The following is a 20,028-nucleotide window of genomic DNA, read 5'->3' as shown; positions in this document are numbered from 1 at the left end:
GCCATTAAAAGGAGAAAATTGTGATAGTCATAGCACCTAGATTATACAATGCATTAATGTCTTACTCTTTATAGGTGTCATAAATTAGGCCTCAGTACCAAACATAGAAGCTTGAAGGCAATCCAATTGCTATACTGAACATTTTTTTTTAAGTCAAGCTTTTTTAAGAGGCGATACACGCTCCATGGACCTGCTGTCATGTTGAGTGCCAACAAAGCTGTACAGTTTAAATTCAGAATGATTATTTACAAATTTTAAATTCATACTGAACAATTTTTTTTTGAAGTCAAGCTTCTTAAGAGGGCGGAGGAGATACAAGCTCCATGGACCTGCTATCATGTTGAGTGCCAAAAATCTGTACGGTTAAACTAACAGATGCATCTTTACAAAACATTACAAAGTGCATACAATTTGAATGTACATGAATGAAGCTTGCCACCATTTTGGCAGGCAAGCAAGCCAGTAAAAATAGGCAACAAAGCGTTGCATCCACCAATTCACCTGTCAAAAAATTGAACATATTAGGTTACTCCAAATCAGAAAAGGAAGAAAGCTATGGATGCCAAAACGCTAAAAATTACCGTTTACCTTACAGAATTTGAGTCTCCTTCGTCATCAATAATCAACAGTGTTGCATTGTCTTTTATATGTTGACCAGTCTCTAATGCTAAGCCTTTGATAAGCCCATCTTTTGGTGCTCGTAGGACATGCTATCAATGGAGTGGACAAGAACAAAATGTCAAATAAACTCACAACAGGGAGAAGGATAGGAATCAAAGACCGTAAAACATGCATCCTCAGCTGGTATAGCCCAAAAGTAGTGCCCATACCTTGAGGTAGTGGGTTGGAATCTACCCTAGTGACATGTGGTTGCAGTACCAACTCTCGCAATACAAAAAAAAAAAAGATGGTAAAACATATCAAGGAGCAGGACATGACCATGCATACAGTCTTTCAGCTGAGGAGGTGATCGTGGCCGACGGGGGGGCCAAGGGCTTCCGGCCCGCGAGAGTGCAGAGGCTCGGTCCGAGGTAACTCCTCTCGGGCGAGGTAGGTCCACAGCAGCTCGTGGAGGGTCCACAAGATCCACTATGTCGGTGTCCTCCACCTCCTGGGTCCGGAAGAAACTAGTGATGATTGGCTGGCGAGGTGGCTGGGGTCGAAGCTCTCTCAAGAAGGTGTCCCTGTGTCTGCGGAGCTCAAGCAAGAAGAGGCCTAGGCAATGCTCGTCCTGGAAGTCAATGATCCTGGACAGTGGACCAAATCCCTCACGAAATAGACAGTGAAACCTCCCACGGATCTCATAGTATACTCGGCAACGCCATATGTAATGCTCCTCCGTCTCAACCTCTGTGTGGCATAGTCGGCAGATCCTCTCTTCTCTGGGTCTCCGTATGAGCTTCTCGACTCTGAAGATGCGCTCAACTCTACCTATCTCCACTCTTAGGCGGTGGGATGAAACCCATATCTGGCCAATCGCAATCCGCATGGCATGGGACATGTGAACACTCAAGTAGCCCGGCTGCTGGATGAATCCATCCTCAGTGAGTGTGAGGAAGTGATCTCTGTAGAAGTGCATCTTCGTGGGGAGCTTTGGAGGTGAGATCCATGTGCAATGTGTGTAAAGGCTAAGAAGATCTAACCGGATAACCCGGTTGATATCCTCGTGAGACAGCCGGAGAAAAGGGGAGTCCAAACTGTACTGAAGGAGGTGTTCCATGTGGAGAGAGATATTAAGGTCTCTAAGAGGCCATAATGGCCTATGAGACCAAAACTGAGAGTACATCTGAAGTTGGTGTCTCATCAAAGAGAACAACTAAATGAGACTAAAAAGTACAATGAATTGATTGTCCTACAGTTATAAGAACAGAACTGTAAGACTCCAAGATGATACTGAGTAGAAAATACTGGAAAATACTGAAAAATGTATATCAGGTAGATCCATGTATGCTGATCAGTTGAAGTGTTGCCCTCTTCTTAGATCAAGTATCTCCATTTGCCTCCATCCGTCATTTGTCCCTCTCTGAGATCTGTGATGTATACTGGGTCCCCAAATTGGAGCTCCATACAGGAGGGTCGGTATGACAAGCGTATCAAATAGCCACAATTTGGTGCGTGGCTCCTGAAACTGTGTGTGCGCACACTGCCTCTCAAGTGCCCCCAAGACTGCATGCCCTCGAGCTAATCTAGTTGCTGCTGCCTCCTTCAGGGAGAAACGCGCTCCTGTGAAAGTAACTCCCAAGTAGACATATGACCTGATGTACTCTACCGGCTCCCCTCAGAAAGTGAACTAAGGCTCTAATCTCGTCACCCATGCTTGTGTGGTGTTAAACACCATAACCTTGGTTTTCCCAAGGTTCACTGTGAGATCTCTATCCGCACAGAAAGCCTGTAATGCATCCACGTGTCTCTGTAATCCCTCCGGAGAGTCTAAGATTAGAACAATATCATCAGCATATAACAAGATGGGTATCAACACCCCTGCCAGGCATGCCCTTGGGCCTCCCAATCTGTCTACATAATCAAAGACCACATCAATGTATAGTCCAAAGAGGGTGGGCGATAGCGGGCATCCCTACTTCACCCCTATCGTGCTGGTCACCCTATCAGATAGTCCGCCTGGAGCTCGGACTCTGCTTGTCACAGACTCATACAAAGCATATATCCCCCACTGCATATCCTCGGGTACCATGTCATACAATCTGTGCATAAGCCTAGCACGTGGTACGGTATTGAAGGCTTTGCGGAAGTCCACAAAGCAGCAGTATATCCTTCTCTTCTGTTCAGCCCGAACAATCTCATGTGGTACTGATGATTTGCTCCGAATCATGCGGACAATCATCATAATCAGTGGTCTCTCCATTTGCCTCCATCCCTCATCTGTCCCTCTCTGAGATCTGTGATGTATACTAGGTCCCCAACTTGGAGCTCCGTACACGACAAGCCTATCAAATAGCCACAATTTGGTGCGTGGCTCTTGAACTGTATGTGTGCACACTACCTCTCAAGTGCACCCAAAGCTGCATGCCCTCGAGCTAATCTAGCTGCTGCTGCCTCCTTCAGGGAGAAACGCGCTCCTGTGAAAGTAACTCCCAAGTAGACATATGACCTGACGTACTCTACTACTGGCTCCCCTCGGAATGTGAACTAAGGCTCTAATCTCGCCACCCATGCTTGTGTGGTGTTAAACACCATAACCTTGGTTTTCCCAAGGTTCACTGTCAGATCTTTATCCGAACAGAAAGCCTGTAATGCATCCAGGTGTCTCTGTAATCCCTCCGGAGAGTCTAAGATTAGAACAATATCATCAGCATATAACAAGATGGGTATCAACACCCTTGTCAGGCATGCCCCTGGGCCTCCCAATCTGTCTACATAATCAGAGACCACATCAATGTACAGTCCAAAGAGGGTGGGCGATAGCGGCCATCCCTGCTTCACCCCTATCGTGCTGGTCACCCTATCAGATAGTCCACCTGGAGCTCGGACTCTGCCTGTCACAAACTCATACAAAGCATATATCCCCCACTGCATATCCTCAGGTACCTCAATGTCATGCAAACTGTGCATAAGCCTGGCACGTGGTACGGTATCGAAGGCTTTGCGGAAGTCCACAAAGCAGCAGTATATCCTTCTCTTTTGTGCCTTGCCCTCTTCAATAAGTGCCCGAAGTGTCAGTATGTGATCCAAGGTAGTAAATCCTCTCCTGAAGCCAGCCTGTCCATGTGCTCGATGACCATGCCTCTCTGCCCATTGGCTCAGCTCCGACTCCAATATAGAGCCATATAATTTGGCCAATAAATGACCAAACATGATCGTCCTGTAGTTGCATGGTACCATGGGGTCTCCACTCTTAAAGAGTGGTACAATGATATGCTCTGTCCAACTTGTCGGGAAACCCTCACAAATGGCACGATTAAACACATGTACGATGAGCGGAGCCAAGGTGTCTCGTGCATATGAGAAGTGCTCTCCAACTAGCCCATCATGATCTTGTGCCTTTCCATTCTGTAACCTGTGTATCGCATCTAGCACCATCCGCATAGTAAAAAAGGTGCTGCTAGCCGGTCTAGCTCCCAGTGGAGGGGGGGTGGGGGGCTATCCTGGTGCATCATATAGCTCTCTAGCATAAGTATGCCATGACTCAGGTGCAGTAATCGGAGTACCAGGCTGTCTCTCCTGAAACATCTTCCATGCCCTCTTGCTGTCCTTCCCCAAGAAGAGTTGGTAGATCTTTTCCTCTAGCTTAGCCAAATAGGCTCGTTTCTTCCTCCGCACAAAGCGCCGAAAGATCATCCTAGCCTGTCTATGCGTGTGAGACCCAATGGCAATCTCACGCTGTAGCTGTGCTCGTGTCTCACGACACTCATCATATCATACCAACTGTTCTGTGGGGGGCAGTGCTGCGGGGGTGGGTGGAAGGGATAATAGTGCAGGGAAACGCATGAGGCGGATGCATGTAGTACACCTTCCAATCCTCTCGTGATCTCGTCCAGAGGGCTATGCAGGTCTAAAGCGAACAAGCCATCAGATACTGCATCTCGATAAACCCCAACTGTCTCACGTGTAAACTGATATCTCGGGTACCTAGGTAGATGAGTGGCTGGCCCATCTCTCGGGGATCTACCTACTAGTGTGAAACTCAGGTATGCATGATCGGCTGCTATGCCACTGGGCCTACTAGAAATCGTGAAACCCCGCACATCAGGTATCAATGAAGGAGATCCTATTAAGTAGTCCACTGTGCTCGCTCCCCCTTTAGAGTTCCAGTGTGTGGGAACATCTGATCCTTGCCATCTCGATAAGCCATTGTATATGACCAACCCATGTGCACTCCCGAGTGTGAGAGAATGCCTGCCATAATCTGTAATCTCCCCCTCATCCTGTGCTGAGCTTTGCAACCCTACATCCTCTGTCGTGATCTCCCGGTACATAGCCTCTTGAGTATCATACAACTCTGTCTGCTCTATGCCTGTACGTGCATTAAAGTCTCCCAATAGTACTATGTCTCCCATGCTGGCAAACCTCATGATATCATCATATAGTGGTATATAGGGCGACTCTCCTAATGGTGCAAACCTGGAGTGGGCTCGGGGAAAGTAGCATACCGCCACATATAGCTCGCGGAGCCCCTCTCTGCATATTCGGACCCATATGTACCTCGCATCTGCATCTCTATGTACCACATGTATTTTGTCACGAAGCTCCTCCCTGTAAAGTATTGCCACTCCTCCAGATCCTCTGGTACCTCCCACTGTGCGTGGCTGAGGGCGGAAAACTGATTCCCATCTATAACCCCGGATGTCAGGAAGCCTCTTGTTTGTGCACTGATGGGTCTCCGTATACATAGCACTATCACTCTGTCTGAAAGTATCCTCAAAGTATCCTGCATCTGTTCTAAGGGCTCCATTGCAATTCCACACCGTGAATCGCAAGGTTTCATAGGCCGCGCACCATCAAGCGGGCCTCCTTTCCATAATGATGACTCGGCCATCTTTGTATACCGCCCATTTCCCCTCTTTTCTTGCCTCAAGCACACGCGGCATGTGTTCCTTCCGGTCTGCTATCTGTGCCGGTGTAAGGTCCTCATCCAAATAAATCTTTTCCCCCTTAAGGACCATCCTTTTGGAGAGGAAGGCCTTCTTCTTCTCCAAGTCACCAAACCTGATGATCAATATCTTCGCCCTGGTTTCATCTCTGCCTACTCGCCATGCTCCGGTAATGGGTACATCAGTGGCTCCAATTTTTGTTGCAAGAGCTTTTGCATCCTCTTGGGGATTTCCCTTATCTTCCCAACACGTACATGTAAGGCACGTGCCCATCTCTTGGCTTCCTCTTCCAATGTAGCATTCATCACCACTACTTTATTGATTGGTGTATCCTTCTGTTTTTTTACTACTTCAATCCATGGGTTGACTTCCTCAATTTGTTTCTTTGTGGCACTGGCAATTTCAGCCCATGAATGCATTTCCTTCTCACCTGCAGCCACTTTTGCCTTACATGATTCCAAAGTTTTTTGCATTTCTATGATGTCTTTTTCCCGGTCAGCCATACATGTCTTCAAAGTGCCTTCGTACGATGCAACTGTTGTGCCAATCTCTCGAAGCATGTTATCCTTCCATTTCTGCATCTCTTTTTTCATTTCTGTGTGCATCAAGGCTTGAGCTAATTCCATCTCAACCCGTACTTGGGCTTGCATTTCTCCCTTCAATTGGACATATATCTCTTCCTTCAGCGTTTCGTATATCACTTTCCTTTGGGCATGCATCTGCTCGGTCCATTCCTTTTCAAGCTCCTGTCGCATGGTGTTCATCTTTGTCCTTATGTGAAGCTGGAGCTCCTCATAAAGTGCTCAGTCTTCTGCAGTAGGCATTTGGTCCCTTCTGGGGGTGTGAAAGGTTGTCTCACCATCCTGTTCCCCCTCTAGGGGTTGAGACATGTTTTCCCCTACTAGTTGCTGCCTTGGGGGCCTGAGCAAGGGTGGTGGGTGGGAAAAGGGGCCAAAACTGAGAACTGGAACTGGCAATGCTGTGTTGTTAAAGCAGCAGGCGGGAATTCTCTGTAAAACGTGTACTGATCTTCCTCTTTTCTCTTCTTTATGCTCCCTGCAAAGTCACAAATGTGTTGTATGCAGGCGACAGAAAGACCCCCAGGCTGACCAGCAGATTGCAGGGTCTCGAGACTGACCAGCAGACAACAGGCGTACACCTCTGCCTTGAGAGATGACGTAGACTTCTAAGCAGCAGCCCCTTAGGCTTCAGATGGCTCGTGCACACACACACATAGCTGCTGATCTGGCCGGCGTGGCTAAGACAGCTCACTGGGAGCGATGCCGCCAAAATGGGCGGACCCTCTGCACTCGCGCCGCCCACGGTAGCAAACCCTCTCCACTAGTTCGGGCCCAAAGTAGCAGACCCTTGAATGGGAGTTAGGGTTAAGGTAGAGTTCATGTGGGAGACATACACAGAGAAGAAGGGAGAGACAGAGAGAGTTGTGGGGATAAGTCAACTCACCAAGTGTGAGTGTGTGACTCCCCTATCACACATGTATATTGCACTAGTACACACAGTGCACTTAGTACATTAAAAGTACTAAGTGTACTATGTACTATAACTTATGGGCTTGTACACACTATAAGGGTGGGCATAATGCCTTTACCCCAACAACCTCCCACTTAAAGGCAAAGTGCCCTTAAATGAAGGAAAAGAAAAAATCAGCATGTACATGATAATATACAAGGCCATATCAAGGCTGAAACTGGCCTCATCCAATGCCCATCAAGTGTCTGCAATGAGCAAACCGCTCCGGAGGCAAACTCTTTGTCAACAGATCAGCCGGGTTGTCATCCGTATGAATCTTAACAAGCTGAATTTGCTTGTTCTCTATCACCTCTCTGATGAAGTGATACTTCACATCCACATGCTTCGTCTTTGCATGAGAGACAGGGTTCTTTGCCAACTGGATGGCACTCTGATTGTCACAATGCAACAATGGAATATCCCCTGTATAACCCAAATCAACCACTAACCGAGATAGCCATAATGCCTCCTTGCAAGTCTCTGTGGCTGCAATATACTCGGCCTCTGTAGTAGATAAGGCAGTGCACTTCTGCATCCTGGATATCCATGACACAGCACCTCATGTGAATGTAAAAACATAACCGGTAGTAGACTTCCGGTTATCTGGATGACCGGCATAATCCGAATCTGTGTAACCATGCACTAATGCATCCTGTTTGCCAAAACAAATGCACATATCCTGTGTGCCCTTCAGGTATCTCATGACACCTTTCACTGCTTCCCAATGCTTCTTGCCAAGGTTCGCCATGTATCTAGAAACCACTCCCACTGCAAATGCAATGTCCGGCCTAGTAGCAACCATGGCATACATGAGACTGCCACAAGCTGAAGCATACGGAATCTTGGCCATATCAGCCCTGCCACTATCTGACTGTGGGCTGTCCATAGCACTGAGTTTCACATATGGAGGCAAAGGAGTACTAGTCTTCTTCCCCCCGTCCATATTGAACCTCTGCAAAACTTTGCCAATGTATTCCTTCTGAGACAAATACAACACATGCTGATTTCTGTCCCGAAGTATCCGCATACCCAAGATGTGATTTGCATCACCCAAATCCTTCATATCAAAGGTTTGATGCAGCCTCTTCTTCAAGGCATCCATCTCTTTACGAGATTTCCCGGCAATCAACATATCATCAACATACAAGATGAGGATCAATGGACTGCCATCCAAAGCTTTCTTGGTGTATAAGCAGTGATCTATGTCACTTCTCCTGAATTTCTGGGATTTCATGAATGTATCAAATTTATGATACCATTCTCTTGGTGCCTGTTTGAGCCCATAAAGACTCTTTTTCAGCTTGCATACAAGCTTCTCCTTTCCACTTACTGCATAACCCTCTGGCTGTTGCATATATATCTCCTCATGGAGATCACCGTGAAGAAAAGCAGTCTTCACATCCATCTGAATCAAATCCAGATCATCATGTGCAACCAAAGCTAATACAGCTCTAAGTGTGGTCATTTTGACCACTGGAGAGAAGATCTCATCAAAGTCCACACCATATTCCTGCTTGAAGCCCTTAGCCACTAACCTGGCTTTGTATCTTGGCTTTGCATCAGGTGCAACTTTGAGTCTGTAAACCCACTTGCATGGCAAAACCTTCTTGCCTGCAGGCAAATGCACCAACTTCCATGTTCCATTTTTGTGCAGAGAATCCATCTCTGACTTCATGGCACGCTCCCAAAGAGCCTTGTCTGCCCTCTGTAAAGCCTCCTTATAACATGAGGGCTCCCCACAGTCAGTGAGCATCAAGTAGTCAACCCCTGGAACAAACCTGTCAGGGGCTCTGGAGGGTCTTGTGGACCTTCGTACCCAATGACCATCATTTGCAGGTTGCTGTCCAGCCTGCATATCACCCATTGGTGGCTCCTGTTCCATGCCATAAGGCTGAAATATCATGCCCGGTATTTCCTCTAACTATGGTATATCCATAGGGATATCTTCTGCCATGTCTGGCTGTCCATTTGGACCATTTTCAGCACCATTTAAGGGCTGGTTTTGCTGCTGTAATGGCTGATTTACAGCCCTTGGTTGTTGTCCATGATGTCCATCATCATCAAAGATGACTCTGCCACGCTCCTGTTGCCTTGCAGGCTCCTTATACATGCATGTTTCATCAAAAATGACATCATTGCTGCGTATAATCTTTCTATTCACGGGATCCCAAAGTCTATACCCCATTTCACCTCTGTCACCATATCCTAGGAATATGCATTTGTGAGACTTAGGATCAAGTTTGGTGCGCATTTCCCTGCGTATGTGCACGTACACAACGCAACCAAACACTCTCAAGTGCTTGTATGACGGAGGCTTCCCTGTCCATACTTCCTCTGGCACTTTCCCACCAAGCCTCGTGTTAGGTGACCTGTTTATAAGGTGAACAGCTGTCATAACAGCTTCAGCCCAAAAACCATGAGGTAACGCAGCATGTGACAACATAGAACGGACCTTCTCCTGAATAGTCCTGTTCATCCTCTCTGCTGTCCCGTTTTGTGGAGGATCATAGGGAGTAGAGAGCACCCTCTTGATGCCTTTAGCATCACAAAAGTCCTGAAACCGTTTGGACATATACTCTCCACCATTGTCGAAACGCAAAGCCTTCAGTGTTTTGCCAGTTTTATTCTCAACAAGAGCAACAAACTTCTCAAACACTGAGAATGTATCACTCTTCAAACGAAGAGGATAAACCCACACCTTGCGTGTGGCATCATCAATAAAAGACACAAAGTATTTTTCCCCTCCCAAAGAAAGCTGAGGCATCTCACATACATCAGTATGCACAAGCTCTAACTGAGCATCTTTCTGTCCAAGAGCTTTCTTGTGGGGGCACTGCAGTTGCCTGCCATATATACAATGCTCACAAAACTAAAAACTTGAAAACTTTAGAGAAGGCAAGTAACCCAAACAAGACAATTGCTCCATTCCTTTGACACTCATGTGTCCCAACCGGCTATGCCACATAGAAATTTCCGGCAGCTCGGTTGCATTTACATTAGCATGGTGACAAACACCTGCATGCATGAAATAAAGAGTGTCCACCTTAGAGCCTCTGGCAACAACCAGTGAGCCCTTACTAATCTTCCACTTTCCACGACCAAATGTGGTAACATAATCAGCATCATCAAGCTGTCCAGTAGAAAGCTGATTCTTCTTGATCTCAGGCACATGCCTGACATCATGGAGCATAAGCTGTGAGCCATCTGAAAACACAAGCCTCACATCACCTCTGCCAAGAATCTTGCATGCATGGTTATCACCCAAATAAACCACTCCTTCATTGCCAGCAGTATACCTGACAAACAAGTCTCTGCAACCTATGACATGAAAGGAGGCACCTAAATCAATGATCCATGAGTGCATACCATGACCACCTGTAAGAAGTGAATGGGCATCAAGTGAAGACGTAAATAGGACCTCATTCTCACTGTCACCTGCATGTGACACATTGATTTCTTCAATCTTGACTCCACTTTTGCCCTTTGGCTTTACATCTTCGGCTTCATCTTTGTCTTTGTCTTTGCCTTTTCCCTTTTCCTTTTGATCATTTTTCCATTTGTAGCATTGCTTTTTAATGTGTCCCTTCTTGCCACAATAATGGCATTCCAAGTCCTTTTTGGAGCGAGACTTGCTCCTTCCCCTTTCTTGGCTTTGACCCCTTTGCTGGGATCTCCCACGTGCATTCATTGCATTGGACTTTCCAACAGAGTTGTTTTTCCTATTCATCTCCTCTTGAAGGAGAGCACCCTCAACATCTGCATATGACAGCATAGCATTCGAATTGCTAGTGGCTGTCCTGAATGTGTCCCAACTCTCTGGCAAAGTGCATAAGAGAAAAGTGGCTTTGAACTCATCGTCCATTGCCAACTTTTGATTTATAACTTGGCTAACAATACCATTAAACTCATTTAGATGGGCTGCCATAGACGCCCCTTCCTTCATCTGAAGACCTATGAGTTTCTTCAACCAATACACTTTGCTTGAGGCACTTTGCTGGGCATACAAGTCCTGCAATCTCTGCCACATTCCCCAAGCTGTCTTCACTTCACGAATGCTGAAAAGTAAAGAGTCTGACACAGACAACATGATAGTAGATCTTGCCAGCTCATCCATATCTTCCCACTCTTCAGCAGTAAGAGAAGCGGGCTTTACACCCCTTTCTTTGATAGGCTTGTGCTGCTTCTTCTGGAGCAACACATTATAGCACTGGGTTTGCCAAATATCATAATTATGTGAGCCTTCAAGCTTCTTGATGTGAAGCAATGAAGAGCTCTCACCTGTGGTTGCCATAGCAATATGCAACCTATCAATGCCTGACTCCCTGCAAAATGTGCAAACACTGCACCAAAAGCACACAAAGTGCTCACAGTTGTTCTCCCAAGCTTTATCTCCCACTGCGGAAGCACAAATGCAACTCTACTCCCACTGTATGTGATGAAATCACCAGAATCTGGTTGCTGCAGATTTAGGACAGCACCTTAAATGTGCTCTGTTGTCCTTCCAAACTACAAATCAGTGTACAGCCATGCCAAAACTTGCACAAAGCTGTGCCAAATCTGTACCAGCAGGTACAATAGCAATAAATGCTCTCCTGACTGTCCAAATGAGTGAAAATCAGACTTTTACAGTCCCGAACACTGCATACAACAGTCCCGAACAGAAATTGGGCAAAAGCCCCTTGACTGCAAGCTGATTTCTGAGGATTCAAGGCATAAATGTCTTGCCTGCTGCTTTGCCAAGCTCAACAAGCATACAATCTTGAAAAGCCCCTTGATTTAAGATCAATTGCTGATCATACATGGTACATTGACGCACATGAAGGCATCCAAAATCTTCACGGTGCTTCCCCCTAGCCACATATACATCCAATACATGAAAGCCCCTTGATTTACAGGCACATTGAGTGCTTGTCAGGCATCAACACGTTGCCCAAAGCATCAAATGCGAGTGCCTGCATGTAAATCAATCCAATCGGCACAAAAGCCCCTTGATTTGCACTGCAATTTGCTGCAATTTTGCCCGAATGTGCGATTTCTCACATCATACAGCATGTATGAATGCTTAATTGCACAAATACATCAAAAGCCCCAAATTTTGACATCCAATTTCCTGCAAATTGATCCTGATTGTGACCAATGTCACCCAATTTTGCCAATTTTGCTCAGAAATTGAGCAATTCGGCACCTGCACCTGCTCAATTGATTGAATTGATAAGAAATTCCCAAAATTGAAGGCAAATACCTCTTTATTTTTTAATTTCTCTGAGATTTGCAGGCTGAATTTCTGTTGATGCTGTTGCAGAAATCTGATGCAGAAAAGAGGGGGGGGGGGGGGGGGCACTTCTTGCTGATGTGCCTGCAGTGCTGCAGTTGTACGGATGCTGCTGCTGCTTTTGTAGTCGGGCTTGGGCTCACAGACGTGGCCCTGTTTGGGCAGGCGAAGGACCAGACCGCACTACCACGCTTGGCGAGTCGTCCATAGTCATCTTCTTGCCGAAGATGCCAGCGGGGTTCAAGGGAGGCCGGCCACAACGCGCTCGCCTTCGTAGAACAGGAAGACCACGGAACCATGGGTCAGACCGAGCGAGGCCAGCGGAGCCGAGGCGTCGGTCAGGTCCTGTAAGGTGAAGGCGGACGAGGCGTCCTTGGCCAGGAGCAGGGCCTGATTCCGCGAGATGATCTGCGCGGCCACCGGTAGGCCAGTCGAATAAGCTGGCCTCCTCGCTACCCCAGCTTCTGCAGGTTACTACAGTGTTTACGCTCCTTATCGCTACCAGCAATGCTGTCGACCGACGGAGCTCTTACGCCTTGCCTGCACACCGGAACTCCACGCTCACGAGCAAGCCTGCCTGCACTTCGCTGCCTTGTGGTTTGCTACGCGTAGCTCTGCCCGTCAACCCCTAGTCGACCTGCTGTGCAGCGCTTTGCTGCGCTGCCTGTCAGCTGACACCTACAACACCAAGCTAGCCAACAGCAAGTGCCACCGGTGTGTGAAGCGACCCAAGCACTTGTCCCTGCCGCCCGTCAGGCTGAATGTATGACAGTACCCAATCAGCACCCAGCTATGGAAGTACTACAAGCTCTGATACCAGTTGAATGGGAGTTAGGGTTAAGGTAGAGTTCATGTGGGAGACATACACAGAGAAGAAGGGAGAGAGAGAGAGAGTTGTGGGGATAAGTCAACTCACCAAGTGTGAGTGTGTGACTCCCCTATCACACATGTATATTGCACTAGTACACATAGTGCACTTAGTACATTAAAAGTACTAAGTGTACTATGTACTATAACTTATGGGCTTGTACACACTATAAGGGTGGGCATAATGCCTTTACCCCAACAACCCTCTCCACTAGTTCGGGCCCGAAGTAGCGGGAGGAAGAGAAGATAGAGAGTCGATACCAGATTGGGTCCCAATTACCCACTGAAGGGCCCCCGACGAGTATTTGCTTGTATTTCTTTGGAGAACTTTGTACGATGAGTATGAATGATGACTAAGGACTGAAGGGCCCCCGGCGAGTATTTGCTTGTATTTCTTTGGAGAACTTTGTACGATGAGTATGAATGATGACTAAGGACTACCCAACGTAAGGACGAAGTAGACCGAACACAAGCTCAACCATATGCTGTCCAAGATACCTTGGATAACTCTTCAATGACCACTATGCAAACCTAGAACTCAGGGATGCACATATGCTCCCTGAATGCTGAAGAGAATCTTCGAGGAGGTCCTGGGACTGTAGCACACTAAAGTGCTGAATGCTGAACATATGCACAAGAGGCCAGAGGCTCTATGTCACCAAAGCATCAAAATACAGGTTGCTTATATGAAAAACACAACGTGCGCACACCCTTTAAAAAAAAGTTTTGAAAAAAAAAAGTTATCATGGCTATGGTGACATGGCACTAACACGTGGAAGGAAAGCCAACATAAGGTCACCTTACATGCTTGGAATGATGCGACTAGCTTTTGGAAAGCAAAAGATTAAAAGCTTTTTATAAAAAGATGCTTTTTGGACTAAAAGTGAGCTTTATGCGCTGTTCTCAAGTGCTTTTGGGCAAGAACTGTAAATTTAGCTATTCTCTCATTGTTTTGAGACATGTACAAAGAAAAGAGAGCTCTCTAGCTCTAAGAACTTGTACTCAAGACTCCTCCAAGGAGTTTTATCTAATGTAACTCGGAAGGGGAAGGGGAAGGGGGGGGGGGGGGTTCAGCCCAAGGCTATTTCGACCCCTAGTATGGTGTCTTCTCTCTCTACTTTCTCTCTTTTGTTTATTTTCAGATTTTCTCAAGGTTTTAAGCGTGAAATTGTTGCTTTCTTGAAAATAAGCTACCAATTCCTCCCATAACTATACCAATACAATACAACAATACTCGGTGACTTTGCCAACGGACTCAAAGAGTCAGGAACAGGAGAGCTAGGAGTCATATGAGTATTACAATTCATATGGATACCCAGAGCAGCCCCCATCCATTGACTATGTCTCCTTGTTCGAAGCTATGGTGCAACAAAGGGCGAGAGACTTCAATAGCATGTCACATAGGCCGCCTCTTCAATGTTTCCATTGCAAATGCCCACACCGTGTTGCTAAGTGTCTCATAGAGCCGTCGCACCAAGTACCCCAACTCCATCCCTGAATCTAGTGCCAAACCCCAATGTCATCCCATATGGAGGCACATGTTACAAGTGTGGATTTGAACACGCCTTCAAGGATTATCTCAATAGAGTGACAATCACCCCACTGGCAAGAGCATCCGTCACTTCAACAAGCCTTAACTTGTTAGGTGTACAAGGAGGATTTATTCATACAGTCCCCCTTTCAAACAGTACCCTATAATGTCATCACAAGGCTCCAAACCAAGGCAAGGGCTGCCAAGAAGCATCCAAGACAACAAAGAAGCAGAAAGCTCAAGCTTCAACCTCGAAGCCAGAGGCCCAAGAGCCTGAAACGCAAGCCCTAAAGACCACCATAGCTCTTGAAAAGGCTAGGACCAAAACTAGAGGTCCCAAAGAAGAAACCCTCGGAAGAACACATGAAAACGCAACGCAAGATTAGTTGTCAATGGAAACGACGTCATGACCATTGAAAGTGATTCGGATGAGAGCTCGAAGCTGCCTCCCTCAAACAGACAACAGCAATGGTAGGTATTAGGGTTACAGTTATAGGTTGCGGGGGCTACATGCTGCAAGATAAGGATTAGGGCTAGAGACAAGATTAGAATTAGGGTTGGGGTTCTTGGCAACAAGATTAGCGTTAGGATAGGATTAGGTTAAAGGTTACACGCTGAAGTTTAGCATAAGGATTACATGTTACAAGAGATTAGGATTAGGACTATGGGCTGCAAGATTAGGTTGGCTGTAGGATTAGGATTAGGTTGCACTCTGTGGTTAGCGTTAGGGTTACAGCCTGCAGGATTAGGGTTTTCCAGAGAATAGGGCTGTAGGATTACGGTTAGGGTTACAGGATACAAGCTCCACGAGAGAGAAATGAAATGAAATGAAATGTTATATTAACGTCTTCAAAAGGCCATAATGACCTATGAGACCAAAAGTTACATCATGGTGGATCTGATACAATGTCTGGATAAAAAAACCCAGAAAATGAAAAATAAAGATGATACTACTGGCACCTAGAAAATGAAACTGGAACTGGAAGGTACACTATGGAGGTACCTCCATCTCATAATATGTGCCGCATCGGACATTGGCGGATCTCCTCAATATCCTCTGTGGTCAGCACCCTGACTGGGTGTCCCGCATGCCTCGCAAGAATAATCCGAATCTGCCGCCGCTGCAACCTCCGTCTATGCTGGGATGCCCTCCTCCGTAGTCGTGGGCGTCTGGACCACCCAAGCTCAATCGCACGATCAATCAGTGTACCCCTGGTGTGGGCGGTATCCATGTCCTGCTGCTGCTGTGGTCCATCTGGCGCAGTGATGGCTGGACTAAAGAAGTCTGTAATGTGCCTCTGAGTCTGGCTCTCTGTGCGCCTAAGCAGGCTATCTCTATGTCTCCGCAGCTCAAGCAAGAACAATCCCAAACACCTCTGGTCCTGGTACCCCATGACTCTGGAAAGTGGTCCAAAACCCTCTCTGAATAAACAGTGGAAACGACCACGTATCTCATAGTATGCAGTACAATGGCATATATAATGCAGCTCTGTCTTTGGCTCCCCATGGCATACTCGGCATATCCTGGCCTCAGCTAGTATACCTCTATATCGGCCAATCTCAATCTCAAGCTGGTGTGAGGATGTGCGAATCTGACCAATAGCACATCGTACTGCATGAGACAAGTGTACATCCATGTAACTGGGTCTGATCACAAAACCATCTGCTGTGAGCTGAAGAAAATGCTCTCTGTAGAAAGCCATCTTCGTGCCCAGCTCCTCAGTCGGCTGTATCCATGTCCTCCTAATGTCCAGCTGAACTAAATCCTGACGGATGAGTCTGGTAATCTCTGTCCGTGTAAGAGTGAGAGAGGGTGCCTCCAGAGAATACTGGAAGGGAGGCAATCTGTCCATGCTAAAACCATGTGCCTGGAACCAAGATGTCATCTGTCCATACCAACAAGCCGTGTCTCCCTGTAAAGCTAACTGTCGAGAGGACTCCAGGGCGAGGTGTGCATATCTGTCTCGGGGGAGATCCCACAAGCCATGTATGTAGGAGACTGATCTCGTAAGAGCCTCAATCACCAGAGGGGCAGCCGCCAGCTCTGCTCGAATAATCTCATGAGGTACCATGGCCTTGGCTCTAATAAGCCTAGCAATCATAGATACCAAAGGCCTCTCCATACCTCTCCACCCGCCTGCGCTGTGATGGCCCACTGAAGGTCCCCATATCTGCACTCCATAAAGCATAGCTGATGTCACTAGAGTGTCAAAAAGCCAGAGTTTCGTTCGAGGTTCCTGAAACTGAACCTGCGAACACATCCTCTCCAAACCACCCAGGGCTGCATGTGCTCTAGTCAATCTAGTCTCTGCTGCTCTCCTCATCGAAAACACTGGCCCACTGAATACTACCCCAAGATATGTATATGCATCTGTATACTCCACAATCTCCTGCCCATATGTAAATGTGGAAGCTGATCGCCTAACCCACTGTGGCGTGGTGTTAAACACCATAACCTTGGTTTTGCCAAGGTTGACAGACAATCCACTATCATGTGCAAACTCATGTAAAGCATCCAGATGACGTTGCATACCCTCAGGGGAGTCAGAGATCAACACAATATCATCAGCATATAACAATAGTGGGATCCATGTACCTGCTAGCTGGGCTCCTCTGTCCCCCAATCTCTCAATGTAGTCAGAAGCCTCATCCACATACATACCAAACAGTGAAGGAGATAACGGGCAACCTTGCTTCACTCCTATAGTGGAGTGAACCAAAGTAGAGACCCCCTCTGGGGTGCGTACCTGTCCTGCAACTGATCTGTATAAAGCCATAATTCCCCATATGAGCTCTGTGGGTACCCCCATCTCTTGTAATCGCCTCATCAATCTGGCTCTCGGCACTGTATCAAATGCTTTGCGGAAGTCCACAAAGCTACAATAAATCCGTCGCCCATGCGACCTGCCCTCCTCAATAATGGCCCGCAAAGTCAAGATGTGGTCAAGAGTAGAGAAACCTCTCCTGAACCCTGCCTGTCCCTCTGCTCGAATGCCAACTCTCTCTGCCCATCTACTCAACTGCTGCTCAAGAATGGATGCATACAATCGTGCTAGTGTGTCACCAATCATAATAGTGCGATAATTCCCTGGCTGCATAGGGTCCCCTGACTTGAAGATAGGCACGATGGTGGACCTACTCCAAGTCTCGGGTAAGCCTTCGCACATAGCACGATTGAACATCACTGCTAGAAGCTCTGCCAGCATGTCTCTCGCATGAAAAAAGTGCTCAGCGACCAATCCATCGTGATCATATGCTCTCCCAGTCTTCATCCTATCAATGGCCTTCCTTACCATCTCTGCGGTAAAGAAAGTACATGTCTGTGGGCATGGTGCTGGCGGGTCAGGAAAAGGTGTCTGTCCAGGAACTGTATATAGAGATGCTGCATAACTACCCCAGACCTCTGTAGAAGTGATGGCCAAAGCAGGGGAGGACTCATGAAACAGACGCCAAGCCTCCCTCGAGTCCTGGCTCAAGAACAGCTCGTATAATTCTTGCTCTAGCTGAGCAAGGCCGGCCCGCTTCTTCCTTCGCACAAGACGTCGGAAGGCAATACGTGACTGTCGGTGAGTAGTGACTCCCAAAGCAACCTCCCGCTGCAGTCGGGCTCTGGTCTCTCTGCACTCCTCATCATACCAGCTGTTCTGGGGCATACATCTAGAACGCTGTCTCTGTCCAGGCTGAGTATGTGGATATGCCTCTCTCGCTGCATCATGTAAAGTCTCTGTCAGTATATGGGTCAACTCCTCCAAAGGTCTCCCTGGCTCCTCTGTGTACAGACGTCTATAAATCCCATCTGTGTAGACAGCATCAGTCTCTGAGGTAAAAGTATATCGAGTGTGATCTGCCCCTCGTGTCCTCTGAGCTGTGGTAAAGTGAAAAGAGATAGTCAATGTCAACAATGCATGATCCACTACTACCCCAATGGGCCGAGATCCAACTGTGAAGTCCTCAATGCATGAAACAAAGCTGGGCATAGCCATAACATAATCCACTGTGCTAGCACCATGTCTATGTGGAAAGCAAGTAAATCCAGCTGCTGACGGAAACCTCTGCAAGCCATTAAGTATGGCCAGCCCATGTGCAGTCCCCATATCTACCAAATATCTCCCATACTCTGTGCACTCCACATCCTGTGAGCGTCTGTCTAATCCCATATCCAGAGTGTCCAGCTCTCTCAGCATCTCCTCCGAGGTATCATAAAAGGCTGTCTGGCGGTTGCCCGTCCGGGCATTAAAGTCCCCTAACAGGATGATGTCTCCATCCCTAGAGAACTCCCATATGTCATCATCTAGCACAGAGAAAGGAGACTGCCCTCTAGGTGCTGCATATGTCGATGTACTAGGAGCAAAATAGCATATGGCAATATACAGGAATCTGCCTGTGTCGGCCCTCAGTCTCACCCACATATATCTGGCCTGATCATCTCTCCGAACGATGTGTAGAAGCGGTTGCAGCTCCTCCCTGAAAAGAACTGCCACCCCTCCTGATCCTCTACTACTGTGTACCGATCTCGTCCCTACTCTGCAAGCTGTCTCCCATCTGTATCCTGTCACCTGTGGCATCATTTGACCAGGAGCCTGGTGAGTCTCCGAGTAGAAGACTATATCTCTATCTCTAAAGCTGTCCTCAAAGGCACCTACATCAAGTCTGAGGGATCCATTGCAGTTCCAGGCTGCCAGCTTTAATTTGGTCCCATAGGTCTCGCACCGTCATGTAGAGCGTCGCTCCACGATGACCACCCTCCCTTCTCTATAAAATGCTATCTTTCCCTTTTCTCTTGCCGCTCTAATCTCTGGCATAACTTCCTTCATATGTGCAAGCTGTGAAAGAGTAAGATCATCACCAAGAAAAATGCCTGTATTCTTTAACGTGGGTCGTCTCTTCAAGAACTCCTTCTTCGCCTCAATAGAGGGGAAGCGAAGTATGAGAGCTCTTTCCTTTGATGTTTCCCCGTTGCCTCCGCTTTTTTTGCCCACTCTCCAAGCTTTTGCGTGTGCCGGACTATCAATCCCCATCAACACCATAAGCTCTTTCACCTCCTCTTCAACTTTATCCTTGTCTTTAAGGCCGGTAATCCTCACATGCAAAGCACGTGTACGTCTTCGTTGTTCCTCTTCCAAAGTCATGTTAATGATTGTAGGTGTAGGGGTTGTTATCTCCTTACCTTTACCCTTCTTGGCGACCTCTATCCACTTCTCCGCTTCATCCATCTTCTTTTGCGTCTTGGTGATGACTTCCACCCATGAGGAAGTCTTTGCTTCATGCTGCTTCTCTTC

At 47.2% G+C, this 20,028-nt stretch overlaps 1 protein-coding gene across 3 annotated transcripts in view; it reads right to left on the bottom strand.

Moving 5' to 3' along the window:
* Positions 1-223: 223 nt before the first annotated feature.
* MCCA (methylcrotonyl-CoA carboxylase alpha chain) overlaps positions 224-20,028 on the bottom strand; it is an 85,408-nt gene continuing 65,603 nt past the window's right edge. For all 3 annotated transcript variants that reach the window (XM_086819539.1, XM_086819540.1, XM_086819541.1), the window contains exons 15-16: positions 589-710; positions 224-501 (exon numbers count right to left, since the gene is read on the bottom strand). In XM_086819539.1, coding sequence (XP_086675665.1) covers positions 498-501; positions 589-710 — 126 coding nt within the window. In that variant the 3' untranslated portion in view covers positions 224-497. The remainder of the gene's footprint in view (positions 502-588; positions 711-20,028) is intronic.

This window comes from Cibotium barometz, chromosome 25 (assembly GCF_041138505.1).
Source record: "Cibotium barometz isolate CiBa-2024 chromosome 25, ASM4113850v1, whole genome shotgun sequence".
NCBI lineage: Eukaryota > Viridiplantae > Streptophyta > Polypodiopsida > Cyatheales > Cibotiaceae > Cibotium > Cibotium barometz.
Note: the sequence above shows the minus strand (reverse complement) of the source record. Positions and strands in the feature narration are given on the sequence as shown.